The 23,744-nt window shown below is 49.0% G+C and overlaps 1 protein-coding gene across 2 annotated transcripts in view; it reads left to right on the top strand.

The window, feature by feature from the left end:
- Sema1a (semaphorin 1a) overlaps positions 1–23,744 on the top strand; it is a 295,418-nt gene that overhangs the window by 46,107 nt on the left and 225,567 nt on the right. For both annotated transcript variants that reach the window (XM_033473001.2, XM_033473000.2), the window contains exon 2: positions 3,092–4,638. In XM_033473001.2, coding sequence (XP_033328892.1) covers positions 4,512–4,638 — 127 coding nt within the window. In that variant the 5' untranslated portion in view covers positions 3,092–4,511. The remainder of the gene's footprint in view (positions 1–3,091; positions 4,639–23,744) is intronic.

The raw sequence follows: 23,744 nt of genomic DNA, 5'->3' as shown, positions 1-23,744 counted from the left end.
GAAAAATTAACAAAAATCAACAGTCTTCGCAGGCGCCTCTGCGACGTAGGTTATCTTTCTCGGGTTAATGCAGTCTATTAGAAGCTTGGTTTTTTAACCTCTGCGGTAACGGTAAACACCGATATTATTCAATTTGGGGAAGCGAGCGCGAAATTCGGCAAATTTCTAACGCGCAGAAATAATTTGTACACGGCTTGATTGCGTCGGATAACCTTTTTTTCAACCCCTCCCCCCGGCGGCGGAAACATCGATGGAAATCATCCTCTGCCCGCAGCGCCGATGGGCGAGCCTTTATTAAATAAACACGGCGTTTCGATGTTATTCAACGCGGGGGCCATCTTTCCGCGAATATCCGCAAAACTTGGTATACACTCGGGGGCGACGTAACGAGGTGATCGTTAGCCACACGTTTATTACGCTCTCTCAGCATCCTCGAGCAAATAAAGCGTGCTGAAATTCGTGCTGGCGCAAATGCTCCGACGGAAATTTGGGTCAAGAACTAACACCGAGCAATTTCTCCGAAAAAGAACAAGAAACTACGAATTCAAACAGCCGACGTTTGTTCGCCTACGGCCGCTAAATCGTTTAGTTTCGCGGCTCTCCCACGTTCGGATATCATCCCGGATCGTTATCGTTCGACGATAACCCGGTCACCTGGCACGCAGGATCTGTATCGGGGACAGGACGACGGTCGGTAAGGAACGACCAAATGGTCGAGGATATCGATCGCGACGAAGTCGGTTTCCGGAAGTTCGAAAGATCCGGAAACTGAATCGCAGTGGCGCACGGCGGCCCCGAGACCGCGAATTGACAGAGGAGACACCGTCGGTGACTGTTGGGTCTTAACCCCTTGCCGCACTTTGACGTGTCCGACGCGTCGTGAAAATTTCTAGCAATAACTTATTCTGCATAGACGTTGTTCCGTCCTTTAAAAATGGAATAAAATTCTAATCTCTTGCCGGCAGTATTTTGAGCATTCGAATATATTTAGACGCGCGGTAAGCATCGATTTTTTTTCTCTTTTAAGAAATTATTGCGATCCAAAAATTTCTAATCGAAGAAAATGGTTAAAGGAAGCGAATTTTGGTCGTAATGAAATATACCGAAGAACGATCACTTGGTTTAACCGCTTGCATTCGAAGCCGTTTTAGCTCTAAATCTAGAACAGTTTTTCTGATTTACTATATTTCCCTTTTATATGATTTCGCGCACTTCATGCATATGCGTTGAGTCTTGTGACTCGTACAACACAGTTACACTTTTAACAGGCTTCTACGCAATGAACGATAATGTAAACATTGCCTCGGACTTGTTGGCATTCGACGATCATAGTTTTCCTTGGTGCCCAGAGGCGTCGTCACTCCTCTGCAGTTATTTTGTGTGCGTTGAGTTTTTTGTTTCAGTTGTTTGGGTTAAACAACGCCTCCGGAAATGAGGGGTTCCTGAGGTAATTTGAAGTAACTTTTTCCTTAGCGAAAATGCAATCCATGGCTTTGTTCACGAGTTATTAACCAAAAACACTGACCAATGAGAGGCGAGCTCGACTGGCGCGAGGCGAGCCAGTCAACGAGCGCACGGAGCCCAGTTCCGCTCACTGGTTCTTCCGTCTCGCGCTAAATGATCTCGCCTCTGATTGGTCACTGTTTTTCGTTAATAACTAGTAAACGAAGCCGCGAATTGCATTTTCGCTAAGGAAAAAGTTGCTTCAAATGACCTCAGGAATCCCCTACTTTCGGATTGTGAGACATTTTTGGGGCACCCTCTGTTTAAACGGATTTAATGGACACTAAATAACACGTGTACGTACTTAGGATAAAATATACATCATTATTTAACTGGATACGCGGTATGTATTGCTTTTTTGCTTTTTTTCAATCAAGACTCATCACTCTAGTGCGATGGGTTCATATATCGTACAGAGAAAGTATACGATCGGTCGCAGAAGTTCACTCGTAAGCGGGCACCGAGAAGACTATCGCGTCTCAGAGACTCGAGGATGTCTCTTAGAACAATTGCGTATCGATCCACTTGCCAACCCTTCTTGGATTTCTCGTATTTATTTTATTTGAACGGAATAACCCATTAGTGCAAAGAGGAATATCAACGTTAAGATTTCAGGAGATCTTATCTATTTGTGATAGATAGTATAAGTTATAATGAGATGCGAATTAAGGATGCGGTAAATTCTCTCCGATTGTTTCACAACTTGCAGAGAAGAATGGACAATTTGGGAAGAGGAGACACGATTATTCGAGCCTCGGTATAAATAGTCAACTATAAAAACGAGCCTCGAGGCTCGAATAATCGCATCTCCTCTTCCTAAATTGTCCATTTCTGTTTACAGGCTGAGGGACAATTGCAGAGAATTTTGTGTACTTTTATCGTATGCGGCCACATATCGAAAATATCAATAGAGTTTGATGACAGTATGATATGGGCCGTTTATTTTGAAAGTGGCATAAGTCTCACTTTGCTTTTAAGTCGATATATTTATTTATATACTTAATATATATTATTATATATTTATTTATATATTTAAATATGGATGCTAACTTTCGAGAAGATTTACTTGTATTTGTCGTCTCAGGATACTGATATTTTTCTCAGTATAAATAATTTCGTATAAACATTAAAAAATCACCACTTTTCATTACGGTAAAGTGACTTATGCCACTTTCAAAATAAACGGCTCAAATACTGATGACGTTGTTTTGAACTTTGAGGAGTTCACGATGTCTTAATCCAACGGTAAGTGCATTTATATCGAATGTTTGCAATATAGGAAGACGGTTGACAAGACCGTTAAGCACTCCGTAAACGAATACAATAATGTCTCCCTAACTGACGCCTGGATTATGCAGAAAAATGGTCAATTTGGGAACGGGAGATACGATTATTCCGGCTTTGTACCATATTTTTATAATCGTTGACAATCGGTAACTATAAAAACGAGTCGCAAGGCTCCTCTAGCATTTGACGAAATACATGTATAACGATTGGATCCCGAAGGGTGATGACAACTTCCGAAATCAGCGGCGCATTTCGAGAGCAAATAACCAAAGTCTAGTTTCGATTTTTTTTCTGATTGCAGATTGGCGGCGTTGCAGTAGCGTCGACGAGATACCGAGGACGGCGACGACGACGACGACGACGACGGCGGCGGCGACGGCGTCGGCGGTGGCGAGGATGTCGAGGATGTCGAGGATGGCGGCGTGATCGTGTCGCGGGGGTGGTGGGGTTGAAAATCGGCGCTTGCCCGGTGTCTCCTGTGTACCTCTCCTTTCCTCTCTCTCTCTCTCTCTCTCCCTCTCTCGGATCCCGTCGTTTCTTTTTTCCGCCTAGACTGCCCACCCTATTCTTTCCGGTCGCCGCTCTGCCTCCTCTTGCTCTTGTCCACGTGCGCGAAGGCTAGGTGTGCGTGCAGCGTTGGCGCGTAGGCTCGCACACGCGACACTCGCAGGACAGCGGCTGGAACGGTGCAAACGAGAGAAGAGAGAAGAGAGAAGAAAGAAGAGCGAAGAAAGAAGACAGAAGGGGGAAGAGCGAAGAGCGAAGAGAGAAGGGTAGAGGAGAAGAAGAGGAGAAAGCGGCGCAGACCGGCGGCGTAAACTCCGAGCCTGCGCGGACGGTCGAGAAATTCGGAGGAGTGGGAGGTCGCGCGATCGGTGGGGGGGACTGTCACCTGTCCTGGCGCTGTGCGGCGTTAGTGTGACGGCGACCGTTGCGGGTTTCGCATCGTTCCGGCGCGTGTGTACCGGTCGGTGACTTTTCGGCTAGTTCAGAGTGAGAGAGAAAGGAGAGAGGGGGAGAGAGAGAGAGAGACACACACGCCGTTGCACCCGGAGGATCATCGTGCAGGTAGAGTGGTTCGGCCGCCTCTCTGTCTCTCGTCTCGTCTTGTCTCGTCTCTCGATCCGCCGCAATCTTCTCCCGTTGGCCCGATCGCCACGCTCGCCGTGGTCTCGTCGCGAACGGCTTTCGTCTCGATTTCGGGATTCGTTTTAATCGTGGTTCGACGAGGCGCGTGCAAGCACGACGCCGCGTCCGAGTTTCTCGTGAATGTGCGCGGTCAGGAAGCCGGTCGTCCCGAAGGAAACATGCGTGATCAGAGCTGGAGGACAACGACTGCGACTGCGACTGCGACGAGGAACACGCTGCACGTGACTGCGGCGCCCTCGCACCTTCTGCTGCAGTGAGTGGAGAAACCGAGAGAAGAGAGTGATCGAGAGAAACACGGTTCTTTCTCCGATTGGTTCCGTTCTCTGTTGCCGCGAGTTGAATCGCGGGGGCAGCGGCGGCTGTGCGTCGTACACGGGGAGTAAAGAGTGTCGGTGGTTCTATTTGGTGCGGTATCTGTCGTGAGTTTTTCGAATTCCGAGTTCCGAGCTGTTCCGAGAGTTTCGAGTTTCTCAGTTTTCCGATTCCTTCGATTGGCTGCGTGTTACCCTCGCGGAGGAGACTACGAACCCTGGCACGTTTCCGCTCCCGTTCGAACCACCATCCGAGAGAAGATGAGGTGTACCATCTTGGAAACGAGGATGCACCCCGTCCTGTCCTGCTGGTGCTTCGTCGCCACGGTCACCATCGCCCTCGCGGCCTGGCAGGAAAACATCAGGCCGAAGATGTACGTCCAGCTCGGTGAGTCTGCAACGCTGCTCCAATCTATTTCCCAATGTGTCTCTCTTTATGCGCGTCTTTTTCCCTTCTTATCGCAGGATTTCGCGTATCGTCTCGTTTCGCGATAGTATCTCGTTCGTTCTGTCCCGAACCAAGGTTAATCGCCTCGAACGATAACAAAGGAGAGCTGTTCGAAGAAAAGACGAGGGAAAAAAAGACTACTTACCGGTTCGAATAACGCGGGGGCGCTTCCGTTCAACGGACTAGCAGACCGTTCCCCGCTTCGACTCATTCTTTTTCCTTTTCTCTCTCTCCCTCTTCCTCGTATCGGTTTCTTTCTTTCTCTCCGCCTCTGTCTCGCTTCTTCTCTCGCGCATCTCCTGGGAAGCGATGAAAAATTGCCGGTATCGAGATATACCTTTTCATTCGAAATTCCCTGTCGGTTGCTTACGGATCGAACGAAAACAACTGGTACGGTAACAAAAGCGCAGCCGCGATTATGCTGGAAGAAAAATTAAAATTCCTTCGACGAGAGCGCTCTCCCTTTCTCTCTCTCTCTCTCTCTCTCCGTTCATCTCTGTCAATCTCCGTCTCCGTTCCGTTCATTACGGGATAGGAAAAGACAGAGACGCGAGGAGAGGGAGCGGGGAGGGTGGTTTATTTTCTCGTTTTCTCGCGTTGCACGCGTCCGGGGTAGCCAAGCGACGATGCGGAACGGAAGTTGCACCGGGTGCACAGGGTCATGGACCTTCCCCCACTTGGTATTGTTTCAACCCTTAGCGGCGTGGGGAGCTATGTGTGCAACTCGGTGACTGCGAACCCTAATCAGTGACATAACCAGACCCCCTGGCGCGGATTCTAGGAAAAGAATATAAAGCTGGTATCGACCGGCGTGCCCCGTTTAAATGATTAAAACGCCGCGATAGAACACGGATATTCGAGGAAAACCTCGTCATCGACTGTTCGCGACCGTATATCGATCTCTCCGCTCGCGTTCGTTGCTCGTTCGGCGCGCCGTTCGACCGGCCGATCCAGCAGCCGCAAATACGTGAAAAGGATCGCTCGATGGAGCGCGAGGGATTAAAGTGTCTACGGCGCAATTAAAAAGCGACGAGTTTGTTGATCGATCGATCGATATATATATATATATATATATATATATATATATATATATATATATATCGCGCTCCCTCGTCTTCTCGCTCGCTTTCTCGCTCGCGGGAGGGGGGACGAGAAGATTTCTGCGAGCGGGAACGCCGCCGCGCTGTCAAGGCCGGAGCTTTTCCGGCTCGGCTAGAGAGACCGAGGCGACGGCTTTCTGGAGAGAAAGAGAGAAAACCGAGTAACGCCGGAGAGTACAAAGCGTCCCACATCCGAGGCACTCGACCTTAACGGCACTCGGCGTGTTTCGCAGCGATGGTACGCGACGACCGACGCCCAACATCCATCATTCTTTCCGCGGCGGAACGATGTTTTCGGCGAGAAAGGGAACGAAATAAATTGCCTCGAACCGAGTGCATCCTATCCCGGCCGCGAATGCCACTCCATTTGCGAGAAACTTTGCGACGTCTTCGCTCCGCGCGACTATCGGAGCCAGTGTTTTTGCTTTCGCTTGTTTGATTCCGCGCCAATGGACCGGCACGTACCGATGCCGTGTCACGTTCAACTTTCTGCATCGCGCGACCACCCCTCCCCCATAGAGTCGTTCTTTGTGCTCCGTCTACCTGCGGGGCGGCCCCCCTTGCTCGCCCTAATCCTGGATCCCGTCGCAGGCTGTTCCTTGGCGAAGCGAACATAGTTTCCGGCGGAACGTTTTCCCTTCGGCCGAATCGCCGAAAAAAAAATGACCGAAGAGGAACAGCTTCGAAGGTCGTCGGTAGCAATTTAGCGCGCAGCGTCGCGTCGCTCGCGGGGGTCTTTCTGGTGGTAGCTCGGCGAATCGGCGGCGGAAGTATGGCGGTAGTAAGCCGGAGCATAAGCTCATTAGGTCGTTATGAATTTCGTCCGTGTATTATTTTCCAATGGCAACGGGGAGGACAGAGGCGCCGGGCGACAGGGGGTCGCGCGGCAGGAATTGAAATTACACGAAGCACGTGTTATTAATACGCCACTGGCATTGCGGCGACGGCGCTGTTTTGCTCACTGAGCCAGAATTTCTGCTAATTCTACAACGGGCTGAACCAGGCCGCAGAACCGAAACTGTAATCGCCGGGATACGCATATTGCCGTTATGGGGGAGAGGAGGAGGAGGATGATCGCCTTCGCTGACGCAACGTTATCGGGCGGTGTTCTACCTTGCCCGCTATCCCGCTAGTCGCCGGCGCGAATTTTTCTTCGCCGCCGCTTCGAGCGATATACGGTCTCTCGTCGCTACCGAGGTCGGCCAATTAACCCACGGACGACGGACAATTTTCGCAACTGTACCAACGACGGCGCTTCCGACGATTCCGAGCTGTCCGAAGCTTCTCGCTCGTCTCCAGATACAAGGATTTCTCTTACTTCAGGTTATTACGTCGTATCATAATCACGCCATTCGTTACAATATCAACGCTTCCACGACGGCGCTAGAAAGCTTAACAATGTTCATAAAATTAAAATATTTCATTCGATTAAACAAAAATTTTGTATGGCATCGATTGCTTCTTCAGCATTCGTATCTCTTGCAAATCTGAATAAAATTAAGCAATAATTTTTAATTTTTCGTTAATCATCCATTCGGTCGTCAACCGACTGAATTTGAAACGGGGAGATGTCCCCGTTCGGTTGGCTAAGTGTTAATATTTTTCTATTTTTTCCTCTCTTTGTTCGCAGTCTGTTCGATCGTTGGTGCATTTTTGTATCGCATGACGAAGGGTTCGTCCCGTTAAACGAATAGACATTATTATTATTTACTGTCATCGTTCAGCAATGTTTCAAAACATTTTTGTAGATACTTCTTGCAGATTATTAGTAGGATAAGGAAGTTTCTGCAAAATGAAAATTTTCGGACACGATTTTATAAAATTGTATTGTAAATAAAGATCAATTATTTCTTCTAATAATTTTGATAAGTTGAAAACAGTGTAATAATATTATTCAATTCTTACGTCCCCGTAATTGATCGTATTCCAGCTACTCGTTTTCACCATAAATGCATTTTCGCTGTTCCGAATTTAACAGAAATTTATTTTATTCGTTTGCCAAAAATTGCGAGTAATTAAAGCGGACGATTCAAATACCGTGGATTATAATGATCCGGTGACCGCGTTGCAAGGCTTAACGGCTGATATTAAATCTTCTGAAACAGCATCGTCGTGGTCGCCGTTGTGTTCGGATGTCTTTGCAACACCGGGAAATCCTGCGCGATCATGTTTTTCTCGGTCGACCCCGGCCGAATGGAATTCCCGTGGAATTCGATTGGCACGAACCCGCCACGAAGTGTGTGTGTGGGGGGGGGGGGGATAAACGCGTGCCCGTGCTCTGCAGAAGGTACGAGCTGTTGTACGAGTCGGCGAGCGCGCGTCCCGATCGGTCGCAGTTAACCCTTTCGGTACGAGCGCGTTGTCCGCCGTGACACTCCCACTGTACGGGGTGCCGCGCCGAAAATGAGCACGTAACGCAGGGTCGGTCCACTTTTGTACGAAGATTTTCTTAACCCTTTCGCTACTACGGGTGACTATAGTCACCCGCCACAAAACGACACCCACATACGATGGGTGACTATAGTCACCGGCCACAAGATGCCACCTATACACGACGGGTGACTATAGTCACCGGTCACAACAATGGAGCCAAAAGTTCAAACAAGGGCTATCGCCTCGCTTTCCTCTGTTCGCAGACGCTATCATCTACCAAAACCTATTATCGATTGTAATAAATCTGGTCATATTAATCCAACGTTTTTGAAGCAAAAGACTTGGCCCCGAATGCTGAAAACTGCGCGCGCTTAATGTTCCTGCTTTCGGCAGGGTTAAGCGTTAAGTAACGACTGTGCTTAATCCGTTTCTAAATCTTTTGTTTCCTGTAAACATTCTGTAAAGGGCCTACAATATGTTAAAATCTATGAACAAGTTTCGAAGAAAAATGTAACCTGAAATTGTTTTATTCAATTCAGATCAAACGACAATTATATCAGTAGCTGTCTTTTCGGAATCCTTGTAAGAAAAGACTTTATCCGTTCGAGTCCCAGGGATTATTCAGAAAACACGGTCGAAAAATGCCAAACAGCGTGATAGCGCTGCTTGGGACTCGAACGGTTATTAGAATAGTTTCTAATATGTCAGAAATATGGCTTACATGGATGCCAGGTGTATTCGGCGCTCGTCCATATTGGTCATCGGATGGATGCCGTATATATCCGGCGCTCGACCACACAGGTGACCAGTTGGATGCCGGATATATCCGGCGCTCATACCGAAAGGGTTAAAGGGCTCGTTCGCGGACTCGTCGTTCCGCGGGAACGTCCTTCTCGCCGAGCGTTTTTCTCGCGCGACGCGATGCTACCTTCCGGTTCGTTGCGCCCCGAAACGCGAAAACCATCGACGCAGGACGATATTTCAACGGCCGCGGGAAAATGGGCCGCCGCCGCCGAATACATACATAGGCCGTCCGCCTACCGGGCGCTGACGATCGGTCGTTCCCTCACTGACGGGCAAAAACCGAAGGAAAGAACAGCGCGTGAAATATCTGCGCGCCTTTCGGACATCGTAAATCAGAGCACGGCCACTCTCCGGCTCTGGGGACAGGCCGTTTAAAAAATCGAAACCGCGGCGGCGGTGGCAAGGCGAGCGAGGCTCTCCGATTCTAGCCGCTCCGGCTCTCTGGTTCTGGCTCCGGGTGGACGCGCACTGGCCATTACGAGCAAAAGGGAGATCGCTGAGCTGGAACCGAGCGCCATCGCGTCGGTTTGCCGGTCGAAACCTGGCCGGGTCGATACCCAACGTCCGCCGAAAGCTATCGGCGCGATGCTGCGGGAAATTCGGAGCCGAAATACGTACCTAGCTTTCGACGGCGTCGAAAGTCGCGAAACGAGCGAAACCGCCAAGGCGATAACGCGCCGATACAGAGATCGGCGCGCGCGCGCGTCTATTGCACCGGTAACGCTTCCCCCCGCCCCCGCGGATTTACGCGGTCGCGTCATCAAAAGACACCGCGGATGCAATCCGCGGTCAATAACAGCGCCGGTTACCAGTTCATTACGGAATCGCAGTCCGAATGGGGGCGTTGGATCAGAATATGGGCTATAGCGACCAGTTAATCCATATTACGGTAACTTTATCTGGCAGCGAGGAATACCGCAGCGGACCAATCACAGCACGGCCTCCGACCGACGAGAGGATACATTATGATTAGTTTCAGCATACCCTGTAGGCGACCCGGCATGTATAAACCCGACCTCGGCCCAACCACTGGCTAAAATTACTGGGAATCGTGTCGATTGACTCTCCGTGCTTCGAGCATCGTGAAATGTAATTCCGTTTTCGCAGCTTCTCTCGCTCCGCGTCGCTCGTTCTCTCGCTCTTTTTGCGTTTCCTTTCGTTCCGTTCCGTTTCGTTTCGTTTCCATACGAGGGTAACAACCATCGTTGACTCGCGAATCCGTAGACGCGCTTCGCCCGGCGACGAAACGCGAATCCGGCGCGGATTAACCCTTTCGGTACGAGCGCCGGATATATCCGGCATCCATCCGATGACCAATATGGACGAGTGCCGAGTACATCTGGCATCCATGTAAGCCATATTTCTGTAGGCCCTTTACACAATGTTTACAGGAAACGTTCAAAGAAAGATTTAGAAACGGATTAAGCACGGTCATTACTTAACGCTTTATCGACCGCTAGCCTATTTATCGGCTTTTCGATTGCCAATGTTTATCGACCGATAGCCTATTAATCGACTTTTAGCTATCGACGGTTTTCGCTTCTTTACTGTTTTGTTAGTAGCTGACCTCCTGTATGCTGACCTCCCCATATCCTTATGAATTATAATTATAATAATGATATTATTATTTATTATTATTTTTAAAGGGATAAGCACAACACAATGAATAGCGAAAATTTAGCCGGTACTGGGAGCAAATGCGCGCGCGACTAAGCCAGTCCTTACTGAGTGGCAGCCTCAACCACGACCGGACGATAAAGTGTTAACGCTTCAGAAAATCTTCGTACAAAAGTGGACCGACCCTGCGTTATGCGCGCATTTTCGGCGCGGCACACCGGACAGTGGGAGTGTCACGGCGGACAACGCGCTCGTGCCGAAAGGGTTAATGCCAGACAATTGGCGAGAGGTGCGGGAACTCGCGAGCCTGGAAGTGATTGATTCGATGTAAAAAAAAAAAGAAAGAGGAGGGGGTCCGGCGAGGAGGCGGTCGGCGGCGTAACGGGAGGTGGTGTCGTCTCCCCTTTTTAAGAATTCCCTTTGAGGATCGTTCGCGTGTACGTACCACCCCCGCATTTTTTGTGAGCCTCGAGTGTGTACTCGACGATAGAATAAGTAGCATACTGGCATTGCCGAGGGGTTCATAAATCTTTTGTCGAGAAGATCCCCCTCGCCGTGCTCGATCCAGGAAAGCAAAAGGTCAAAAGCAGCGGCTGTGCCGGGAGAACGCGGGAGACGCGGTCGGGAACGGTCGGGGCGCCGGTTCCTTCTTCGTTACTTGGCCGAGCACAAGTAAAAGTGTCTGTCCTCTTATCGTGGGTGTTGACTCGACCTCCTCCCGGCGAGAGGAGGAATCTTCGTAAATACGATTGCCGCCGCGAAACTTGGATGGAGTTTCGCTCCCGCGTCATTTCCGACGATTGATTCCCCGCGATGCGTCCCGCCCCACCCGATCACCGACGACGGATAGACGATTAGTTGGCGATTTTATTATCGACTCGAAACTTGCCGGATTCTTTAATATCGGGACAGCCGGGACTCTGCGTCCGCCGCCTCGAGAAGAAACTTGGCTCCTCCCGAGCGGCCATATTCGCGAACCGACCCCCTGCCTCGAAGAGAGAGCAGCCGGACTTTCGACGCATTAATATAATATCTCGATAAGAGAATCGAATAAAATAAACTCCGGGATGGGGTTCTCGGCGGAGAGGCAGCGCGCGTCTCGCGACGACCGAGGATAAGTTTAACCGAAGACGCCCTTTCCCCGTCCCCTCCCCCTGAGCGGGGGTAATCCCTTATTATAACGTCGCGCGAAATTATGCCGGTCGAGATTTCTTGCGGTGTTTAATTATTCGCGCGGCCTTAACCTCCAGATTAAAATATCGCGTCTAGAAGGCGAGAGTGCTGATAACGAGGCACGCCGCGCTCTCCGGCAAAAGGGAACGAGGAAGAGGTTAACGAGATTCTCCCCCGTTCTCCTTTTTTTTTCTTTCTCGCGCGCTTTGAGTCATCGTAGTTCGATAAAGTTGTAGAGCAACCAGAAGCCGTCTATTTTTCTTCGGCCGGGCATCTCGCGCGTCATTGGATCGAATAATAAAATTAAACGGCGTCGCAGCTCCTCGGACGTCTTCCTCCGCGACACGGTCGATCGGGGCCGTTCTCGCTCGCGGATTCCCAATTTGATTTTACTTTGCTCTTCCGTCTCGCTCTCTTTTTTTTTCTTTCTTTCTTTTTCGTTCATCGTGCTTCGATCGTTGGCTCGCGGCCTATCCTTTGTTCCTCGTTGTCCGTGCGTGGCGTGGCGTGGCATGGGCGTAGTATGTATACGGTAGCACAGCATGGCGTGGCAAGGCGAGGCGATCTTTTCCTCCTCGATTTGGCCGGTACAGAAATTGGTTTATCGACGGACAAAGTATGAATAATTCAAACTGGACGATTCACAGTCCAATCAATTCGGATCCGAAAGCAACGCGGCAAGCGGCGACCCGTCGCGTCGTCCAAGGGGAGACGACGCTCGCTCGGACAGGGTGGAACGAAAAGGGCCATTAGTAGTAGCAGGACGGTCTATCCAGTCTAATGCGAAGGTCGAATCGTCCGTCGCGTCGCCGTGCCGTACTCGCCAATCAAGTTCAACCGCCCTCCAAGCGAATCGAACAATAGTCGAGTGGAATAAAAGTAATCTGTGCCTCTCGAGCACGCTCTCGTAAACGGCTCGTCTCGCTCGCGCGTATCCAAATTTCGCGAGCGGAAACGCTCGCCTCGACTCGTTCATAGCCGATATCACCGACGAGAGAATACAGTTTGAACGTTAGAAACGGCGTTACCAGGGATTATTGGCCAGTGGATTTTACTCTTATTTTTTTCTTTTTTTTTTATACTTTTGTATCGAGGTGGGGAGGCCCGTGCCTGCCAGAAGTTACCGGTTTGCCGGGCGATCGAGGTGAATGTTGTCAACAGCTTGAAGTGGGTATCTGTAAACGATGACATAGTCGAAGAAAATTTGCAAAAAACTTTGATAATAATTATTGATAATTAGGAAGGGTAAAGAAGGTGTTTTTCTATAGTACCGTTGATCAACTTCTTCCATGTCAATTTTTACAAGTCGCTTTTCCTCGATTGCTGCATCGGGATGTTTGCTACTTGTGGATAGATCGATCATTGACGTGTATCTAAATAATTTTTCTTCGAGTATAAGAACGATATCATCGTACATTCCAGGACTCATGATTTACAACGCATATTATGTATGCTTCAATAATTACGTAAAAATAATTTTACAATCTCTAATCGATCTCTGATTTATTCGAATACAAAGTGAATAATAATTTTGGATGAATATTTATTACTGTGATTTGTGTACGTGATATTGAAGAAAATTATATACGGATTTTTCAATCCAATTATTTCTTTACAAAGTATATGGTATCAAAATAGATGTTTTCAAAATTTTTTGGTCCTTCGAGCCGGATGAAGTTAGGCGGATACAGCACGAAAATTCCGTTGAAGGACGGAACAGAAGGAAAGAATAAGGATTCAAGGAAAAGTACCAGTGGATTTTACTTTTATCGGGTCACGGTATTTATTTGTATTACGTTTTTCACCTTCCTTTGTCCACGCGCCGTCCAATAAACGTGGCACCGAAAATGGAAACATACTAATGTCGCGTCGCGTCGAATTACGTCGGCTCGTAGGAACGGAACCCGTCCAGGCTGACAATATGTAAACAGCGTGACGCGATACTGATCCGTTTTCAGCAAATTTGAAATATTACAAATAAGTAGGCTCGCACTCTTCAAATGTTACATGATCCGCGTGGTTTCACGTGACGTGACATCGCTATGTTTCTGTTTTAAGTCACGTATCGCTAAACTACTTTGTAGGTACATGCTTACATATATTCGTGGAATATAAAACAGCTGCTGGAACAGGGTGTGTCACAGCCAACCTTAAACGGTTGAAAAATATACACAATTTAATCCATTTAATGGACAATTTAATCCATTGACTGCCAGCTACGAGATATCTCGTAGTGGGTGCTGCAAGTTTAGATTGGCTATAAATGGCTATTTGAGTTAGGAACTATTAGAAAGGATGAATGAAAAATGTATATAGCGTAGAGAACATATCGATTATCAGTAAAAAAAATACTGTAAGTGCCATTGCAATATTAATATAAATATTATTGTATTTTGTAAAACTTTATGTTTTCTTTCAAATAAAACCGTGGCACCCAGGGCAAGACGCGCTAAATTTGCGTGGCAGTCAATGGGTTAAAGGAATCCGGATTAACCCCTTAATGCACAATTTAAAAAAAAAAACCGACCAAAAAAAATCAATTTTTTTATCTAAGAAAATACATATTTGGACCTTAATTTCAATAAATATTTTAAAAAAATGCAAAAATTACTAAAAATTCAATAAAAATAGTGGATAAATAATTATAGTGAATATTGAATCGCATTGCAGATCGAATTTTGTACCTATCGTACTGTTTTTCATATATTCGAATCTGAACATTTTAGCGACATAAGTTGCGACGCCGACCGTATATATACGGGTCTGCACATTTTGGCCGGTTTTGCACGCCCGTGTTAATACGTTTCAGCGCGTTAAGGGGTTAACCAAAAATTTATTTATTAGAAATAAAATCAGATTATAAAATTTAATGAGATCGTTGAATTTGTGTTTGAAAAATCAGCATGTTCGCGTTAGATTCAATTGTTATTAATTCTAAACGTAAACCAGGCTCAAGATCTATAAGCTTGCTCTACGTTTATCCTTCGCAGAAAATCCCGTTTCACGTAAATGCGTATGACAATGCGAATAAAAGGTATCTCTGGCTTATCTAGCTAATCTACAACGGCAATAAAGACAATAAACTCGATAAATTCTACAGAAATGTCGTGCAACGTCTCATCGATACGAACGTCTCTCGACATCCGTTTAACAAACTGCGTTGCTTCTCCGCATCCGACGACAGTGTACGAAGATTTCCGCCCAGAAATGTACGGAAATTCATCGAAGATAGCACGCTCGGAGCGGAGTGCGCGCGTATCCGAGTCGCGGGCGCAAACGCGCGGATCCACGAGAGCGTCCGATCGTTGGATCGCGTCCGAAATCCAAACAATTTCGCCGTCTCCGTAATGGCATTCGAAAGGGGAGCGTCCCTTGGCCCCCTAACAGGCGACCGAACGAGTGCCTGTCCAAAGTAGAAGCAATGCATAATTAATTTAGCGCGACGGCGAATCGATGCAAGGCTGCGCGGAACGATGATGCAAGGACCCGGAGTTGCAGGGACTGCGACGAGAAGAAAATGCGGCGGTATGGGGGAGACGGAAAGAGAGATCGAGAGATGGAAAGGGAACGATGAACGGCGGTGTACGTGACACCGCGTCGCTCCGAAAAGCAACCAGAATCGCGGACTCGATTACACTGGCTTTTCTCCATTGTTGATTTCCGCTCGCGATTTTTCCGCGATGTAATTGTTGGTGGACGCGCGTTCGTCAGCGGCCGTTCTTTCCGCGTGGACAGCCCGGCGGCGGCGGGCGAGAGATACAAGCTCGGTCGATGCGCTCTTTCGGTTTCGAGTTTCCATCGGAGTCGAGACCCGCGCGCGGCTGCGGAATTCAATTTTTTTCGTCGTGACGCACGAAAAACTTCCGCGCGGGAACGACCCGCGCGCATCATCAAACTCTCGCGAAGCGTAATTAGCGAAACTGTTGGATCTTATCGGTTCCGCCGTCGCCGTCGGTGTTTATTGAATAATCGTGGCGAGGCACGTTGGCAAACACGCGAACGCGCGGCAACCAGTTGTTGCCAGTTACCCGCCGCTGCCCGTCATTTGTCACTCGAATCAAATATCAGACTTGCCGTCGCTATCAGCGGCTTCCGGCAGCATCGCGAAACCATCGGGCGGTTGCCGAAGTCTTAGTAGATTGTAACTTACGCCAATCCGTTGCAATTTGCGGTTTAATCGAGCGTATCTGCTGGATCAATACGAGTGGCTCGTCCTACCGCCGCGTTTCTCTCTCCGTTGCGTTTCTAAACTTGCGAGTTTCCGTCTGCTCCGGCTCTCTCCGAGCTTTCCTCCCGTCGCTCTCGTCGCGCGCCGTCTTCCCTTCTAGTTTCACTTTTCCAGGCGCGGAACGAGTCCCGCTCGGCCTCCCGGCGAGTATCGTCCCGATCTTTTTAAAAGCTTTCCATCAGCCGCGCGGAAAAAGTTTCCGCGGAATCACGAGATTATCATCGTTTCGATCGGACGATGCTGCCTCTCGCGATTGATTCGCGGGGGTCCGACGGGAGGGTGCCATTTTCCCGATTTCGCAACCCCGAGGAAAGTTGCGATTCGATGAAACGCGCCGAAGACCCGACAGAGCGGAGTCGAGGGAATCTTGGGATTATTATTATTATTATTATTATTATTATTATTATTATTATTATTTATTTAGTTAGCTATCGGTGAGATATCATTCGATTTATGCGAACAGGTTAACCCATTGACTGCCACGCAAATTTAGCGCATCTTGCCCTGGGTGCCACGATTTTATTTGAAAGAAAACATGAAGTTTTACAAAACATAATAATATTAAGTTACTGATATAATATTGCAATGGCATTTACGGTATTTTTTTTATTGATAATCAATATGTTCTATACAGAGTGTCCCAAAAATGTCTCGCAATCCGAAAGTAGGGGATTCCTGAGCTGATTCGAAGCAACTTTTTCCTTAGCGAAAATGCAATCCGCGGCTTCGTTTACGAGTTATTGACGAAAAACAGTGACCAATCAGAGGTGAGATCTGCTGGCGCGAGACGGCCGAGCCAATGAGCGGAGCTGGGCTTCGCGCGCTCGTTGGCTCGGCCGCCTCGCGCCAGCCGAGCTCGCCTCTCATTGGCCAGCGTTTTTCGTTAATAATTCGTAAACGATACCTCGGAGAAAATTTTCGCAAAGGAAAAAGTTGCTTCAAATGACCTCAGGAACCTCCCATTTCTGGATTGCGAGACATTTTCGGGACACCCTGTATACATTTTTCATTCATCCTTTCTAATAGTTCCTAACTCAAATAGCCATTTGCAGCCAATCTAAACTTGCAGCACCCACTACGAAATATCTCGTAGCTGGCAGTCAATGGGTTAACGAATATGCAACGATATTCTTACCTCTCGTTTCTTCGGCGCGTAGACGTCGTTCTGCCGCGGAAACCGTCCTCCGAACGGATCACAGAGAAGGCCCCTGGACGACTTTAAACTTCGCCCCGTCGATCTTCCTCGCGCGACGTTCTCCCCGCCAATTAATTCGGATTTACGAGCCGGAGACGATCGTCGAAAGGCGAAATTTCGTTTCGGTATTTATCGGCGCGCGATTGTCCGCAGCGTCTCGATCCGCTCCGGCAAGGATATCGGAGTCCGGGAGTCCTCCGCCGCGAAATTCACGGGGAATTTCACGGCGCGCCGCGTATTACGTTAATTAACTCGGACAAGAATTTCGAAATCGTTCCCCTGTTTGCCGTAAATTTGCGACGAGGGTCGCTCGAATCTCTAATTTGAAAGTGCCGCGAGAATAATTGCGACGATCGTCGACGGCCGTGATAAATAAGGTTAATACCGTGGCATTTTAGCGCGGCTTTGTTTCACGGATGGTAATATCGTGGCCAGTGGAACGTCGGCGCGGTTCCGCGCGCCGCGCCACACCATGGAGAATTCATTACGCGTACAGCTTCCGCACTACCGTAAAAAGAAAGGAGCTTTTCACGGATTAGGATCGCCCCTTTCCTTCTCTCCCGGTTCCGACCGGCTCGGCTCGTCGCGGCTCGACGGTGCAACCACGACGGCGTGTCTCTTCGGCAAAGAGGACAGTCGCGCTCGTCCGCGGCTCCGTTAATGGCGAACAGAAATATCGCCGGGGCTTTTCAGCGGTCATTGCCGCGGAACGGTGACTCGTGTCCTACGAGATCGATCGATCTCTCCCGAGCGTATCCTGGCAGAATGCGTCGGCCCGCGCGGCGCGTAGTCCGCGATCGGGCCTGTGTACACAATCCTTCTCCGAGAACACTGCACACGGACACGCGCCTGCGAGACCCCGTTATTAATTACATCCGTGTTCGCTCGACAGCAGCCGATCGTAATCTTTCACGGTCCCGACCATCGGAAAATCGTCCATGGTAACGGGCGTCGCCGGTTCTAACGGATCGGGGAGCCGGTTACTGTGCCCTGTTCGCGGAATTTCGGAGTTTTCTTTACTAAAAACAACTATTTAACTATTGGGTTGGCAACTAAGTAATTGCCGATTTCAGTTATAGATGTCTCTCACTCCCATTTTTATGATATCCGTAAATGTTATATTATAAAATTATTATTATTATTATTACTATTATTATTATGTTATTTTTTATTATCCGTGAATGTTAGCAACTGGACAAATTGAATCCAGCGGTCAAGGAAAAGCGACCAGAATTGGTCAATCGTAAAGGTGTCATTCTCCACCAGGACAATGCTAGGCCGCACACGTCTTTGTCCACTCGGCAAAAATTGATGGATATTGGTTGGGAATTGATGTTACACCAACCATATAGTCCCGATCTCGCGCCATCGGATTACCACTTATATCGATCCCTGGACAACACCCTTCGTGGTCAAACTTTTAATGACGATGACGCTGTAAAATCTCACTTAACTCAGTTTTTGACCGAAAAGGATCAGACTTTCTACGAGCGTGGAATTTTCAAGTTGTCGGAGAGATGGCAAAAGGTCATCGAACAAAATGGAAAATACATTACAGATTAAACTTCGTTCCAAGTAAAAAAGAAATGTTTATTTCATTGAACAAATCGGCAATTACTTAGTTGCCAACCCAATATTTAACTTAACAACTATTTAACACTAAAGCTACCGCGGTCAAAGTGACCGCTTTCTTGTTTTGCAATTCTGCAATGTTCCGAGACTCTCTCGTGGAAAACGCTTGAATAAGTTATATTATCGGAGCAAGTCTTACAATAAAAACTTTACAAATTCCAAATGAATTCGGTCTTCTCACTTTTGTGAAGCAGTACATGCCAGTTAGGTTTAGCGTTAATTGACATTTCTGAAGAAGTTGAAGGTAAATTTGATCGATCTTCTTCGACAGCGACTAAACGAATCACTGAGATTGAAACTAAAAAGAAAAATTCAAAAAATTAACGACCGTTTTGCTTTTTCCGTAATCTCGATACGTTTTACCAACGATACAATTAACACTGTGATATTTTACCTAGAACAATTTATTTCGCCGAATATCGATCTTCGTTCTCGTTCAGTATTTTCATCAATGTTTTCATAAGCTTCAGAGAAAATGTCGCGAATTCGGTATTAAAAGATTGAAACAATTTTCGTGGCATTTTAAGCACTTTCGTATCCGACACGTTCAATTTATGAGCAAATGAATTGAATTTGAACGAAAAACCTTGATATCGTCTTATTCGATAAATACAAAGTTAATCGCGCTTGAAAATAAACTAAAGGCTCCGCTATCCCAGATCCTTGGACAATTATCGATCCTCGCGTCGGGCTTCGCCTTGTAATGGACCTCACGATTCGAATCGATATCAGAGAATTAAAAAACGTATTCGACAGCGGGTCGGCAAAGATTCGCCGGATTTAAAAATCGCTTTTCGTTCGCGTCCGCCTTTGTAGCTCGTTGACCGATCGCACCTCTCAGCCAGTCAAGATTTCTCGCCTCGAGTCACGAATCAGAAGCTTTTCAATCGGTCCTCGGTACGACTGGCATCCTAGAAGATCGATCGTTCGTTCTCCGTCTCTTTCCCTTTCTCTTTCCCCGTCTGTCTTCCGTTCTGCAGGACGATGCGTCGGTCGTGAGATAGCGGAAGCCTAAGGGAGGGAATGGTAGGGACAAATGGAGGGTGTCCGGAGGGTGCTCCGACTCGGGCACTGCTGCTCTCGGAAACGAGTATCTCTCTCTCTCTCTCTCTCTCTCTCTCTCTCTTTCGCTCTATCTCTATCTCGCGCTCTCTCCTTCTCGCCTCGTCCCTTTCCACTGACACCCTCCTCCGGTTCTTGGAGTTCCTGTGTCTGCATTTCTGCCTGTTCTCCCCACGATTCCGTCGCCCTAGCTCGCTCGCACGCTCGTCCTCTTTCTCCGTCGTCGTTTCCGCCTAATATCGTGGCTTAAGATGTCCGATACACGGACGATCGACTCTGCGCAGACCGTACGCCGTGCGCTACAATGTGCATCGTAGAACCGCAGGCGCGCTCGTAGAGACGGGAATCGGACGGCGATAGTTCAAAGGGGAGCCCTGCGCCCACGGTTCCTTCGCACGGCGACTCCTTAATTTCATAACGTCGCGGTCGCGGCGTACGCTTCCGACTTCGTGTTCGCGAGACTCCGGCCGATCAAGAATTCCCGATCGTTCGACCGGCGTGGCATACGAATCGCGCGGGCGGGTTGCCCGTGCCAAGATTACGAGTTCCCGTTGGTTTTTGTTAATCAACCGAAAGTTTTCGGAGAGATCGGTTAAAAGTTTGTCCGTTTCTTCGCCGGGAAAGTTGGCGAGCCGCGTTAAACAGCTGCACGGTCGGGAGAGCCAGCCGACGACCCTCCGCCGCGCGGCGCGCGTTGCCGCAGAGAGTCGCAGGGCGGAAAGAGCGCGGCGGTTTGCGGAGAAAGAACGAACGGTTTACGGTTTCGGGGAAAGAGGAGTCCCGAACAGGGACTCCGGGAATTGGCTGCGGAGCCTCGAACGCGGCGTGTTCGAGAGCAGCCCCGCCGCCTGTATTCGGGGCCCCGTCGGATCGTTTTGCAGAGGAGAAACGAGTCGAGCGGCTCGAATGACAGTGCCACCGAGCGCGTCCGCGGCGTTCGCCTCGAGCCGGCGGCCCGTTAAAACGATGAAAAATCGTGGAACTCGATCGCGCGCCGCAGCCGCCGTGGCTTTCCAATTTCTTCCGTGCCGCGGCGGAAATTATTTTTTCCTAACCGGGGCTAACCGGCGCGTCACTATTTCGGGCTGATATCGTTGGACCTGGCCGTGCAAATATTTAAGCCGTCCCTGCGGAGGAGGACGCAGCCAGCGAGAGCCAAAGACACGGACGGGGACAATGACGGAGAGACGGAGACGGAGAGGCTGGGGCTGGGATGGGAGAAAGAGAGAGAGAGAGAGAGCAGGAGTTTGGAAACGACGGTGAAAGAGGAAGAAAGAGAGCGCGGGGGATGGCGATGGTGGTTGGGGCTGCTGGCGGATGGGGAATGGGAAACGGGGGTTGGGATGGAGAGAACAAGGGAGCAAGAGAGAGGAATTGGTGGCTGCATCATATATCCCTTGTGGTGGTCGAGTGCGCCCGCTGCGTCGGTGGTAGTTGCTAGTCGCGGCGGTGGTGGTGGTGGTGGTGGTGGTGGTCGTGTGGGTGAGGGGGTGGCGGCCACGTGACCGCCTACGGGCGCCATGTTAGGCACGAGGGATGCCGATTTCGCACGAAGTCGCACGAACTTGGAGTCGCCATGTGGTCCTCGCGGGTTCAGCCGATCAATACCTTGCCGGCTGCTGGCACAGCCAACGGAGAACCAACTTGTGCACGCGGAACGACGATCGTGCCAACGAGGTGGACGATTCTCGCATTTTCCCCGAACACCGTCGCCTCTCGCACAACTCTCTCTCTCTCTCTCTCTCTCTCTCTCTCTCTCCTCCGTCGGTTCGCAACCGAACTCGCTTCCTTCCGTTCCTCGTAGCTGGAACAAGCGAGACGGACGCGAGGGCAAACAGGAGAATGGCACCCGAATCTCTAGCCACCCTCCGCCATAACGTATTTATCGAGAGTGTCTTTGTCGGGGAGATCGACCGACAACGGAGTCTCGTTGTTCTCCGTTGTTCCCGCGATCTCCCCTCCGCGGAAACAGCCGCAGCGTATCGCTCGCGTCTAATTCGACGTGGCTTCCTCCCGCGTGTCTATGCAACCATGCGCGCACGTGGATGCCAATGCGCGCGGTGGCCGAACTTCTCGCAGATTCCCTTAAATCGTCGAACAACGTTCGCGGTTTGGCAAAGCTTGTCGCGGCCGGTGTCTCGATTGTCCCTGGCCGAGGATATATCGGCCGGGATCCTTGGAGAAAACTGCCTCTCCGTGGACGTCGGCCAGTTAATGGCTCTCTCTCTCTCTCTCTCTCGTTCTCTCTCTTTCTGCTCGAGTCTCGTTCGTAGATCATCGCGACCCCCCGGCAGACTCGTCGATAACGTTCGACATCCGGATAACACCGACGGAAAAATCGTGAAATATGAAACGCGCGCGAACCGTTTCACCCGGCCCGCGTTGGCCCGTGCCAAAGTAAAATGGTCGGCGGTGAATAATCACGATAGTTTCGATTATTGGAAGAGGCTGCTCGGTCGCGCGCATCTGTTCCCAACGAGATGCGGCGAGATGGTTCCGCATCCGTCCCCGCGTGCTACCTGCATGCCAAGGCGGCGCGAAAGCACGCAGCAACGGGGGAACAAAGCTCGTCGTCCCGGATCGTGGCATTTCGAGGTGCGATCGTTCTCCGTCTGTTTAAGAGGCAGCACGTAGCATGTCCCCGCGATGCTCGATTGCCATTTCCAATATCCTTCCCCCCCGTGCTGCTGCTGCTGGATGAAGCATCGTGTATATCTGCCGGCTGCGCGGCGGGGAATCGATAGAATTTCGTCGTCCCGTACTTTCGCCTATCTCCCTTTCCGTTTTGGTAATCCACTTAATTCAATCCATCGCTCTGGCTCTCTCTCTCTCTCTCTCTCTCTCTCTCTTTCTCTCTCTGTCTCTCTCTCTGTTTCTGTCTCTGCCGCGCTGATCCCCGATGCCAGCCAGCCTCGTGTTACTTTCTTTCACGACAATGGTCGCGACGCTAATTTCTCGTTGCGTCGAACCTTTTATCTTCGTTCACAGATGCGCGAAATAATTAACAGCCGCTCTGCAGTAATCGCCCCGCGTTCGCTCGATTTTCAATAAACATTCTCTAGCGACAGGGTGAGATCATGCCTGATCGAGACGATGCCATTATCCTCTTAACACGTTGAATGCCACGCCGGTTTTACAGAAATTGCCCGTGGCGCCACGATGAATTTTCTTTTATGCGATACATATAATGTTGAAATATTATCTGCAATAGATGAGTTACAGTGTATAACCATGTTCGACATGTTAATTGCGACAGGGGTCACCGTTCGAATCGACGATGCTAATAATACAAAATTTTAGATATTGACATTTGTTTTAAATTATATGTATTTCTATCAATTTGGGCGCGCCGGTCACCGGTGGCACCCATGGCGTCACCGCCGAGTTAAGTGCCGGTCGCCGGTGACCCCGGTGGCATTCAACGTGTTACGGAATTTGTTCGATCGTTTGCTACGACGGACTCCTTACAGTTTCAACAATTTCGAAAGAAAACGCGTGGGATAGGTTTTTCATCGGCACGGTAGATTCGGAGTTAAATGAACACGGCGAACGTTATTTTATCTGTAGAAAACATTATTTCTACGTGCATCTGTAATGTTCGATTTGTTTAACATTTGAGCAACAAGCTATACTCGCGCGAGCTGCAACGATGAGTCAGACTCGCGACGAAGATTTCATATTTAATTTGGCAAATACGAATCTTATGAATTTGTTCTAAATAGAAATAGTTCCTTCTGTCATCAAAATTTCCGAATGAGAACGGAATGAAGTTATTAATGCGTTAAATCATAATTTTCGATTGAGAACACTGTTACCGAAGATAGATACGCGTTTGAAATCTAAAACACGCATCCTTTTACAA

Source organism: Megalopta genalis, chromosome 7, assembly GCF_051020955.1.
Source record: "Megalopta genalis isolate 19385.01 chromosome 7, iyMegGena1_principal, whole genome shotgun sequence".
Taxonomy (NCBI): domain Eukaryota; kingdom Metazoa; phylum Arthropoda; class Insecta; order Hymenoptera; family Halictidae; genus Megalopta; species Megalopta genalis.
The sequence above is the reverse complement of the archived record's forward strand: the minus strand, read 5'-3'. Positions and strand labels throughout refer to the sequence as shown.